The 12,399-nt window shown below is 40.5% G+C and overlaps 1 protein-coding gene across 10 annotated transcripts in view; it reads right to left on the bottom strand.

Annotated features, from left to right (window-relative positions):
- The window catches only part of NEBL (nebulette), a 167,665-nt gene that overhangs the window by 32,700 nt on the left and 122,566 nt on the right, over positions 1 to 12,399 (bottom strand). For 7 of the 10 annotated variants that reach the window (XM_081881975.1, XM_081881976.1, XM_081881977.1 and 4 more), the window contains exons 4-6: positions 11,761 to 11,865; positions 9,551 to 9,661; positions 3,495 to 3,605 (exon numbers count right to left, since the gene is read on the bottom strand). The exons of the other annotated variants lie outside the window; for them this stretch is intronic. In XM_081881975.1, the coding sequence (XP_081738101.1) occupies positions 3,495 to 3,605; positions 9,551 to 9,661; positions 11,761 to 11,865 (327 nt within the window). The remainder of the gene's footprint in view (positions 1 to 3,494; positions 3,606 to 9,550; positions 9,662 to 11,760; positions 11,866 to 12,399) is intronic. 10 annotated transcript variants of the gene reach the window in all.

Here is a 12,399-nt window from a genome sequence, read left to right as displayed (position 1 = left end):
ATAGTTTATATGTTGCCATACCCCATTCATATTACTAATGTCATGTAGCAGCAGAACATAGGCTGCAGAAGGCTACGCATTTCCCAGTCTGTGAATTATCGCGACTAGGCCCATGCCAAGACAAATATGTGCTGTTCACAAACGCTGCAGCCCACTGTGAAACTTGCCATTCCTTCTCATGACTTTGCGCAAAGTGCCTGCACACCTGGTGTGGAGGCAGGTGTCAAGAAACTAAACATGTGCCTCTTGCTAAGGCAACTAGGCCAAGGATCCCTGAAATTTCCATTGCCTGCCATCACTTGTCTCACAGTAAGGTCCTACAAGACAGGGAGCACATTGCAGAAGCAGTCCTTCCTGTTAACACCCATTCTGTATGAGGGCAATGCAGCTTCATTTGCCTTCAGTGGCACTGGCTACATGGTCCAGGGACATCACACATAACTACATGATCCCTGATTGGCTGCAATCACTTCTAAAAAATTAGAGGGGGAAATGGCATTGAAACAGCAAGAGATTCTTCATGGTGACATACAGCTGTGATGGACTCAGGGACCTAGTGAATAAGCAATCAATAACTGCAAATAGTCAAGTCAAGTCAAGTTTTATTGCGGCAAAAGCCAGTGACACAGAACACCACAAGATCATACAAAGGGAAATCAACAACAGCATCAAGAAGAAAAAGAAAAAAAGAAAAAAAGAAAATTATTACACAAGGGAGCTTCGCAGTGTGCCGTTCAACAAAAGAGATTTACGCTTCCTGATTGCTAAAGTGCAAAATTTGGCCACCTCATATGATATTGAGCTTGAGGAATCTTCCAGAAGGTATTTTCGTAGAATTTCGGGGGAGGATTCCAAATAATGTTGAAGGGGTATAAATTTTGATAAAAGCAGCAAAATAAGTTGAGCTCGTTCTTCACTATAGAATTCGCAAAATAGAAGGATGTGAGTGACAGATTCTACCTTATTAGACATACAGGGGCAGAGACGCGCATGCATTGGTACCCGCGTAAATTTGCCATACAGCACTGCTGAGGGCATTGTCTCAAAGCGGGCTCTGGAGAAAGCCCATCTATAAGCTTCGTTAGTGATGTTAGTTAAGTAAGGGGCAGCTGAAAAATTAGACCAAGCTTTTAAAGATCTATACGTCTCCGGGAGTAGGGCGTCTTCTTCTTGTAATTCGACATCGTAGAGTCTCTGAGTGATAGTAAATATTTGCAAATAGTAAATAAATACATAGAAGGGTAAGACTAAGGTTTTTCATTTCTAGTTAAGGTTCCCATCGTATTTCACCAGTATGCACAGTCCTGATCTTATTACCGAGTAAGCCTATCTCCTATTTAGTCTATGAACTGGTGGTGGATATATTGTTGCCATTCTGCTCTGGTAAATTTATTTCATTTATTTATTTCAAAAAAAAAAAATTCAGCGCTCGATTGTAAAACAAAACACACACAAAAATGCAAAGCTGTTTACAAACAAGATGAAATCACTAAGAAAAATTAATAAGACATCTGAAAAGTTAAAACAACAAGAGAGTTAAAACCCACATCAACTTTCTAAACATCTAAATGAAATGCAGCCAACATCACATCAGTTTTGATAGGCAGTATCGGTAACAGTTCCACCATGCACCCAAACAAGGTCCTTCCTACGTCCTGCTTCTTCCTCATCCCTTCCCTTGTCCCGTTTTACCTATCTGGAGATGCTCAACTGTGACAATGCAAGACACATTGGCCACCCCTGTTCTGGGCAATGTGCTGTCCTCCAGATATTGCTAGAATGCATTCCTGATCATGTGGCAAGGCAAAGTTCAACAACATCAGGAGGGCTACAGGTTCCACCCCCCTGCTTCTCACATTGCCTAAAGTCCCTAAGAGTGGGACAATTGTTCTTCACTTCCATAATCTGAATGCCATAGTTTTAAGACTGCCTTTGAAAATAATTTCAGGTGGAATCTAGACATATATTTTTTAAATGCTGTGAAAATGCTTTTTTAAAAAATGTTTTTGTAAAAATATATTGAATTTGCCATTAGCTCACCATCGCAATCTAGTGTCATGCTTGTATAATGCACTTAAAATGTTATATTTGCAGCTGTATAGCTGGGTCCTCAGTGATGGTTTGCCATCTACTGATGAAACATAAGGGAAGCCCTTTTGAGGATATGAGGTTAGCTAACCAGATCTCCAGATCCTGCCACAACATTAGCAACGCAATCCTATGCATATCTATTTAGGAGTGAGATTCACTGAGTTCAATGGGATTTGCTCCTAGATGAGTATAAGATGACAGATTTAATATTCTACAACCAGAAAATTAATCACATATTGCAGAACAAGCTTTCAGGTAAACATAGCATGCCAACTAAAATAATTTTGTAACTATATTTCTTGGGGGTCAGAAATGTAATTGCCATAATTTGGGGGATCATTTTGCTTGCTATAGATGTTAAGATCATTAAAATGTCCATCCCCTAAGTTATAAGCCTGGGAAATTTGACAGTATTTATTTTCCTATTATACAACTTCAGCCGACTGTGAAGCTCAGCGTGAATTCTGTTCAAGGTGGCATGAAGTCATGACGTACTAGACGATTTCAAACTGGGAGTGCAATGATATTTTTAGAAGATGACAGCCTTCATCTGTAAAAGGAAATTTCCCATTTCACACACTTAAGTATAAGTCTGAGCAAATAATCTTAAACTCGCCCTAATCCTATTAATTGTAAACTCTATGTGTAAAGGTTGGAATTAATTAGAGCAATGTAGGTAAATAAGGATTCTGCTCCTATACTGACACATAACACTCTGTTGGTAGATAAGAAAGGTTTTGTCCTGCCTACAATATGTCTACAATAGGTTTAATCTTCAAAACGAAGAATGAGTAGAATGTGTCTTTTTATTTAAAATGCATCTCTGGATTATTTGTGGGGCATAGGAATTCGTTCTTTTTTTTCTCTCTTGAAAATATAGCCCGCCCCCCCACCCACCCAAGGTCTGAGGGACAGTGGACTGGCCCCCTGCTGAAAAAGTTTGCTGACCCCTGGTCTATTCCAATGTCCTTGTCTCCCTCCCTTCTTAGCCTCGCTGCCCCTCTCCCATTTCTCTCTTAAGTCAGGGGACGCAGCCTCACATAGTGCGAGCGATCACAATTGATCCCTTTGAATCCTGAATGTGATGAAGGGGCGTGGTGTGGAGTCTCATGTAGAAGAGCAAATCTCATCCTTTCTTCCATGATTCCTATTCCTATGTATCCCCAAAATCTGTACCGGAGGAGAAAAGGGGTGCCCTGCTGCACTAATGAATGCCCTCTTGCACTAGGTTGGATCTTACTCACAGTTTTCATACAAAGTATTATTTCCTAAAACTAGCAAATATTTCCCTTAAATCGTTGTATGATTAAATTCTCAAACCATGATTTCTCCAAAATATCAAAGCTACATTTCATTTCAGGCAAACACAGGAGCATCACAAATTAATAGCAGAGAATACTCACATTACTTTGGTGTTTACTGACTTCCATGGCATGCTTAACATCTGGAGGCTCCTTCATATGCGCATAACTTGATGTACCCTTTTCAGCATCATGTTTTTGCTTATAGAGAACCTGTAAATGGTACATTTTATATCATATGTATCATGCAAGATATGAAGGAAGGTCAATGAAGGGTTTCTTTTCTTACACTATTTTTATTTTTTCCTGCCGTGTCTTTTCATAAACCTAAACTATGAAGATGCAAAGAATCAGACTCTCTCTCTCTCTCTCTCTATTATCAAAAATATCTCATAATGCTCAGGTGCTCATTTGCCTTGACAATTTGTGAAGAAGCAAACTATAATCTACATTTTACAATTAGGTATCAAAATGTGCGACAGAGTGATGTAGTCAAAGACTGCATGCTTATAGATAAAAGTAGACATTTAAACCCAAGTCCACACCCAATATCCTGTCCATTGAACCAAGCTGACTGGTACTCACTGAATAAAAGAGATCAAAATTAGACTATTTAATTTTGCATTGAAAAAATGAAAAGCAAGGCAAAAAGCAATTTAATTGAAATACCAGAATAAACTGTTGGGATACATTCAAGCCAGCTACCCTGTGGGAAGGATCCTGATTAGTTTTTATGTTTGGGTACTGCCCTTTGCTTTTACTTAGAAGTCACCAATGGAAGCATTTGTATCCTTAAGGCAGGATAGAAACCACAAACAAAAACTTCAAACCAAGAAGATACATTCCGAAATCTCTTCAGTCATCTTCACTGAACCCAATGCATGCAAAAGACTGCAGTGGGCTTTGGGAAGGGACCAAAGCATGCAGATTGTTTGTTGCCCCAGGCAGCGTTGTCCCTATGTTGTTTTCTAATATAACACTGAAATACTGTTAATAATTATTGCTAATTACTTTTAAATAGTTGAATTACAGGGTTAGAAAATAAACAAGTTGCTGTACTACTGCTCCCCCTTATCTTTCAGGAAGTGGGGAAGAGGAGAAATTTTCAGCTAATTAATACAGAAGGAAAATGAAACCATCACTAAGTTTTGAATGGCTGTATTTTTATTTTTATTTGAATGGCTGCGTTTTATTTTTATCAGAAGGTTGGCGGTTCGAATCCCCGCAACAGGGTGAGCTCCCATTGCTCGGTCCCTGCTCCTGCCAACCTAGCAGTTCAAAAGCACGTCAAAGTGCAAGTAGATAAATAGGTACCGCTCCGGTGGGAAGGTAAACAGCGTTTCTGTGTGCTGCTCTGATTCACCAGAAGCTGCTTAGTCATGCTAGCCACATGACCTGGAAGCTGTACGCCGGCTCCCTCGGCAAATAAAGCGAGATGAGTGCCGCAACCCCAGAGTCGTCCGCGACTAGACCTAATGGTCATGGGTCCCTTTACCTTTACCTTTATAGATCTTTCATAGAACTGGCTGCATATAAGAGATATCAGATACAGTTAACTGAAATGTTGTGTGTCTGTGTGTGTGTGTGTGTGTGTGTGTGTGTGTGTGTGTAGGCACAAAAACACCACACCAGGTTAGAGCCAAAGTTTTCCTCCTTCTGTTGGAAAAAGGGAAGCTTTGGATTCAAACCAGCTAGGTTTCCATTCTTGGCAATACGGTCCTCAGTCAACAGGCATTTTATAAGGAGCTCTTGGAATACAGGCATTCAAGTGGTGTGTAACCTAATAGCAAAGATTGCAAGAAGATTTGAAAACATATTAGCCAAAGAAGGATTTGCAACTGGTAAAGATCAATGCAGATTAAAGCAAGCAAGTTTACAGCAGATCAGTAAAAGGAGGGTCTGATTTCTCACTTCACTACACAAAGGTAATGCCTGAACAAAACAAATGTGAGATTCTGAGGACCATCATTTTAAATATTGACTTTTTAAAATCTCCATACAGCAAAGGCTGTAGCTGTTTATTTTCAAAATAATGCACATCCGTAAGAGTCCCACAGTTTTGATATCAAAACTGCTGGGTCCACATAATTAATTTCAGACTTGGCCAAGGCCACTGTAAAGAATTTCATGGATGGGTGCAGCAAGATAAACAATACTATTGAGAAATTGCAAACAGAACTTACGATATTGCCAAGGAATGAGCTTTAATAGGATCTTATTCCTGAACTTGAATTTAGCACATAGCTCAAGAACTTCATAAAGTGGTTCAGATTCACCCCAATCTCATTTTGAATCCAAACTGAATGTAAATTGTGTCCAATCAGATTTACTGAGCCAACATTTATAGATGTGAATATGTGCTTTTAATTAGTTGGTATGCCATAATATTTAATACATATTCAAGAAAGTTGAAAGTTCTGTTTATTCCAAAAATGGATTACACAGCTATACCACCACTCTTTCTTCAGTCTTGAACGTAGAACATAGGATTTCCACAATTCATCATTTTCAGAAACATTACTTCAAGCATATTTGCCAAGAGCTTGAAGAAATGTTAGCTATAAAGAAGAAAATTGAACAGTCTGTTGACATGCTCTAATTTTCTATTTTCCTTGGGTCATTTTGTTTCCCCGATAAGGATCAAGCCTTGGAATTTTCTGTCAAAGTGATGGAATGTATGTGAATCAAAACCTTTGTCCTGGTTTTTTCTCCATCATTTCCTCATTCATTTATTTCAAGCAGTTTGTCTTTCATTGTGATATTTTTAAAATACTTTGAGGAGAGCAGGAAACCTGGAAATCCGTTTCCTTGTTTTCCAGAAAAACAAAGGACCTAACTATCTGTTAACTACCATATCACAATGCTCCAAAATATGATGTTATTTATTCTGATACTGTTTTGACAGTATACAGAAATAACAGGCCAAAAAAACCCAAAAAAACATAGAAAATGGGTGCCCAGTAATCCTCTTGAAGGAAGAAATGTTGGTTTGCAAAATCTCTTTTTCATATGCAAGTCAGCTAGAATCCTCTCACAGCTATTTTGGTGCTCAGAAATTTGTTTACTTCTTCTAATGAATAAACAGTAATGCTAGTTAGGCTAATTGCTGATTAATCTCTTCAGTGCCACATTCGATGATCCTGTACATATCCTCATCCTCCTTGACCCCTCTGCTGTTTTGCTACAGCTGATTACCTTTTTCTCTTCCTAATTATTTTTATAGGGAGAAGGTCTTCTGCTTTCTCTCAGCAATCTGTTTTTGGCTCTCTGCTTTTCTCTTTCCACATAGTCTATTAGGGTCAACTGAGTAGTGACTAAGCTGCTAAAATGCTAGCTAGACTCTTGGGAAGATTTGTAGTTAGTTGGCAGGCCATACCGAAATTGTATTTCTCAATCGTTCCTGGAGAAATGTGGCAAGTAGGCTGCAGCAGGGTTCTGTCCTGGGCCCAGTGCTGTGTTAACTTCTTAATAAAAGACTTGGGTAAAGGAAATGGGGTGAGGTGATCATCAAATCTGTAGATGTTGCCAAACTTGAAGGTATAGCTAATGGGTATGCACACTGGCCAAATAACAAGGCAAATTGCGGAGATTCATAAGTTGTTTTTTCCTCCTTCAAAGTGCACTTTAAAAGAGGTACTTCTCTGTACTATTGTTGGTTGCTGTTGCTGGCAACCATCTGACTTGAGAGGCAATGGAGTGCATCTCCAGCGGTGAAGTCAAACAGCTATGTTAGCAGCACCAAAGTAACCCCCCTTGGGCACAAGTCTGGGCAGCGTGTATGAAGGTCGTGGCTTGCCCTGCCCCTGGCTCTTGGTCACAAGCAACATTTTTTAAAAACAAACAAACATCAAATTAGGCACTGAGATGTTCTTTCCATCTTCTGTGACAGCACTGTAAGTCATGGAGGACACTGGAGCCACAATAAATATAGAGGAAAGGCAAGGAAAGCAAGAGGGAGCAGAATATAAATATTATCATTTTATTCCCTCCATCATATGTCAAACTTGTCTGTGCATGAACACTGCACTTTTGGAAGATGCGAGTCTAGATGAGGGTGGTTTGGGAAGGGACAAATCTCAGCTCTGCTGTAAAACCACCATCTCTCCTTTCATTTTCCTTGCAGGCATAGTTTTTGGGAAACCCGACAAGAGGAAATTATTCCACTTTCCCTGGCTTTTGCAGCAGAATGCAGTGATTTATGTTACAAATGGGAAATAAATGTGTCTGCAGGTTTTACATTTTCATGCTACATCTAATATATATTATGTATATCCTCTTTAAAAAAAAAGGATGTGTGTTTCAGAATAAATGTTTTAATAGCAGTTTCATTATTTAATTATTTAGGAATGTGTTTTATACGAGGAACATCAACAAGACAGAGCTGCGCTAACAAACTTTATTTTAATCTTATAGTCAGTTTTTTATTGTATCTGTTCTGTTGTATCACTGAAGCGGGGGGGGGGTGTACTATGTAAAACTGTATGCTATGGTGTTTTGGAACAGGGCCAGAAAAGAAATGCATTGACAGCCAGATAAATTATGTTAATCTCATTTATAAATCAAACTAAGTATGTTATTTAAAAACATTCTGTAATTTACTGCTATCACAATAGAAAGCTCACTTTAAACTCTTAACTCTTTGCAACCAGCAATTTTAAGAGACTGTATTGATTACAGATTTACCTGTTACTGTGCTGATCTAGATTGTTATAAGCTGTTTATTATACATCTGTTTCTCACAACCGTGATTGCAATTTCCTGTTTCCGCCTGCTTGTGGATACTTAAGGTGTACAAATCAAAGTCTATTTTTCGAATGTCTTCAGATTTCAAGCAGTATCGCTAAGAGCGAATGTTTTTCTCCCTTGCAAAAATCATAGCTGCCTTTCTTAAAACAATTTATTCTAGATTGAGATTTTTAAGGTCACTCTTCCTGAATAACATACATATAATAAGGAATGAGTATGAAAAGTCTTGTTTATATTTTTAAAAAGAGTATGGTTGTTCCTTCTTGGCGCCTCAAATGAGACAGCAGTGTGATGGCTCATCTGAAAAATGCATCTTTGAACCCAAACAAACTGTATAATTTCCCTTTTCTGGGTTAGGTGCTCAAATGTGTGGAGTGGCAGCCTAGCTTCAAACATTAATTGTCCAGAATCACTTTGATCTGGCTTATGAAGCAGGTTTGAGGCAGAAACTGCCTTGCTCACCCTGGCTGACTTAAACTCTATACCAGGAGATAGTCAGGAATGTGCAACCTTGCTGATTCTCCTGGATCAGCTTCCAATACCATTGATCGTGGTGGACCTTCTGGGTCTTCTGTCTGGATTGGGAACTGGAAGAATCAAACTGCAATGGTTTTGTTCCCATCTGAGTGGAAGAATCCAGAAAGTGGTGCTGGGAAATGTTTACTCCACCCTGTGGTATGGGTGCAATGGGTGCCACTAAGTTCTATGTTGTGTCCTATGTCATTTTACCATTGTCACAGAACTGCTGGTAGAGGCTGTTCAGAGAATTCCTGAAGTGGGAGTACTAGCCAGTCTTACCAGTTACAGTGGTGCCCCGCAAGACGAACGCCTCGCAAGACGGAAAACCCGCTAGATGAAAGGGTTTTCCGTTTTGGAGGCGCTTCGCAAAACGAATTTCCCTATGGGCTTGCTTCGCAAGACGAAAATGTCTTGCGAGTTCCTGCGGGGTTTTTTCCCTTTTTCCCCCCTTTTCCTAAGCCCTAAGCCGCTTATCAGCTGATCCGCTAAAAGCCGCTAAACCGCTAATAGCGCTAATCCGCTAAGCTGTCAATGGGCTTGCTTCGCAAGACGAAAAAACCGCTATACGAAGAGCCTCATGGAACGGATTAATTTCGTCTTGCGAGGCACCACTGTACTAAAATTGCTGCAGACAGAACACTCCAGGGTGGATCATAGAGTAACTTGTACACTGGGACTCTGGGGAGGAGTAGGACTTCTAGACACGTTTATGGGAGGCATGGAAAGGAATGGATAGAATGACTGACAGCTAACAAGTGGAGGCAGAAGGCCCCAACAAGTACCCTAAAGTGGGGGGGGGGTGCTTTCCTCCATGTGCATAGGCATGTGTACCAGCAGGAAATGGATCAGGCTGCTTAAATATACAGTATACTTATTTTTTTTATAAAAATTACTTTGCTCTGAAGCTGCGTAACTTCTTTTGCGAACACGCTGTCAATTGTGGCTGGCATCTGCTGATAGATTGAGTTGGAGAGGTCTTTCTTTGCACCTGCTTTGTATTGTGCCTAGAAGGAAGAGAAATAATGCAGCAATTATTTCAAACAGATTAAAAAGACATTTAGGACGAAAGGTTCAACATTATGCCTTTTGACAACTGGATATAAAAATAGATTTTGCCCATCTCTGGTGACAAATCTTTATAGACATCTCTTTGAGATTCTGATTGCAGCATTAAAAGTTTTTGTCTATGTTAAGCAGTTATCTTCACAGAATTTGTGGCAGACCCACTTGAAAGAGTTAATGTAATAATATATATTTTTAAATCATATCTGCTCCCCTGGAGAGGCTCCCTTTTGTTTTCCAACTTCCATGACAGCCTCCACTCACCAACCCTGCTTCGTTTCTCTTTACTGACCCTCTACAGACCAACCCAACTGAAGAACTCTATGTGATATATCCTACATGTGTAAGCCCCATGTTGTCCACCAGAGTTTTGTTATCCTTGTTTTTGCTATATTAAATAAACATATTTTAAAAATAAATAAAAAGGGGGATGTAGGGGGATGTAGGTGAAGGCATTTATTTCACAGCCATTCAGAATTCTCAAACATGCACAAAGTCGGGAACATATTTTGATGTAAAACCTTTATGCAAAACCACACACTCTGCCCTGAATATTGCTGAATTTTGCCGTGTGTGTGTGTGTGTTCACTATAGTCCATAAATATTTCTTGCATTTCCAAAACAAATAATGTTGAAGTGTTTGACTTGCATCTGGAATCAGTAAGACCCAAAGAATATACACATAAAAATACAGAATGACACACATATTGAGTATCTATAAATAGATCAAAGCACCTAAGTATTATGAGCTAGCGCCCAACAGATTTATACTTGGTACATCAATAACATGTTAAATAAATTAGAATTGCTAATTTTGTATCCATTTTACAGATTACTCTCTTATACAGTGTAACAATTCCATTTTTCGGCCAAACTTGGATTCTAAAATAATTCTAGCATGTTACTTGAAATCATGCAATATCAATTTACACTAATGTGTTTTTGAATTAAGAGTCCTATAAAAGTGACAGTTTCCAGAGGAACAGCCATGTTAGTCTGTTGCAGCAATTAAAGACTAACTACTTTATTATGGAGTAAACTTTTGTCGACACTGATCCATGTGCCTGGCAGGAGAGGGGGCAGTCTCAGTAATTCTGGGTAAGGGAAGGCATGGTGTGGTAGGTGGGGCAGGCCAGATAACCAGTTAGTGACAGTGCCATGTGCCAGCCCCTCCTCCAACCTGGGGTGCTGTGATTGTCCTATCAGCCAGCCCTTGGGTCTGCGGCTGCTGCTGTTGAATGCGAAGTCAACTCTGAATAAGATCTTCCTCATGCATGATCTGATTGTGGATGAGGGGGCCGATCTGGTCTGTATCTCTGAGACCTGGGCGGATGAGTAGGGTGGCACAGGCTATGTCCACCTGTATAGTCAATGCAGCATCAGGGAAGACTTGAGGGACGGGGGGGGGGGGAGTTGCTGTGGCTCATAGAAATGCCATTGCTTTGTCAAGGCTCTCTGTCCAGTTGAGAGGGATCTAGAATGTGTGTTCCTGGCACAAAGCAATCAGTACAGATTAGGGATTCTGCTCATTTACCTCCCACTTCACTGCCCAGCAGTCTCCCTATCTGAGCTGACAGAGCTGGTCTCAGAAGCAGTGTTGAGGACCCCCAAACTGCCCGTTCTGGGGGACTTCAACATCCATGCCAAGGCAATTGGCTCTGGGGTGGCTCAGGACTTCTCGGCTACCATGACACCATGAGTCTGTCCCAACATGTGATCAGTCCAATGCAAGTGGCAGGCCACACTCTGCAGGCCAGTTGCCAATCTCCCCTTTTGGGGCAAGGTTCTTGAGTGGGTGGTTGCAGACCAGATCCAGGCACTCTTGGAGGAAACTGCCCTGTATGATGACCTCTGTCAGGAGAGAAGCAGGAATATGTATCCTTGTCAATTCTCCTCAGTGGCTTTTGATACCATCAAGCATAGTATCCTTCTAGAGCTTGCTGTCTGAGTTAGGAGTGGGTGGAAGTGCTGGAACTGTAAATATTGCCACTCTCGGACTGTACATATTGCCAAACAATTTCCCAAATATTCTTTGCCTTACCTCAGAAATAAAGGCAGAGATGTTTTTCACATGCTTTAGCTGAGGGGTGTCAGGAACAAATATGCACTGGCCTTTAGATTTTTCATATGCTCCTTTATAATGGACCTGTAAATGAAGAATTGGATTGGAAAGGAGAAGCAGAAAATAATATATTAGCGTGTGCATGTATAAACTGTGTATAAACTGTTGGCCAGTGTTGAACCTTGCTGTAGTGCAAGACAAGCAAGCATGGTCTCACTGGAGGGCCAGGGTGCAGATTCCAACCAAGCAGATACCGAACACACACTTGGGTTTGCTGTGGTCAATCCTCCCCCTCAAGCCCTTTATGGGCGGGGGCTATACTATGTTGATCCTGACCAATGCCATTTCTACCCTCATACAATGTTCTTCCGCCTATGAATTTCACTGAAGAAAGGTGGGGAAAGCCCCAACCAAGTGCTTATCAGGTTGAGAGAGTAAAATTCATTTACGGCCCAAAATTGCTCAGTGAAGGCTCTAACCCGAGGGTGGGCGTGCTGAAACCTCTCAGACAAAATGGCTGTGAGATCCAGGGGAAGCAGCCTTATATAGACTTTCCCCTCCTCTCTTCAGCAAGGGCTCTTAGGAAAGCTTTTTCCCATGAGCCCATCACACAGAGAA

The sequence above is a fragment of the Podarcis erhardii genome (genome assembly GCF_964252035.2).
Source record: "Podarcis erhardii genome assembly, chromosome: 12".
NCBI lineage: Eukaryota > Metazoa > Chordata > Lepidosauria > Squamata > Lacertidae > Podarcis > Podarcis erhardii.
The sequence above is the reverse complement of the archived record's forward strand: the minus strand, read 5'-3'. Positions and strand labels throughout refer to the sequence as shown.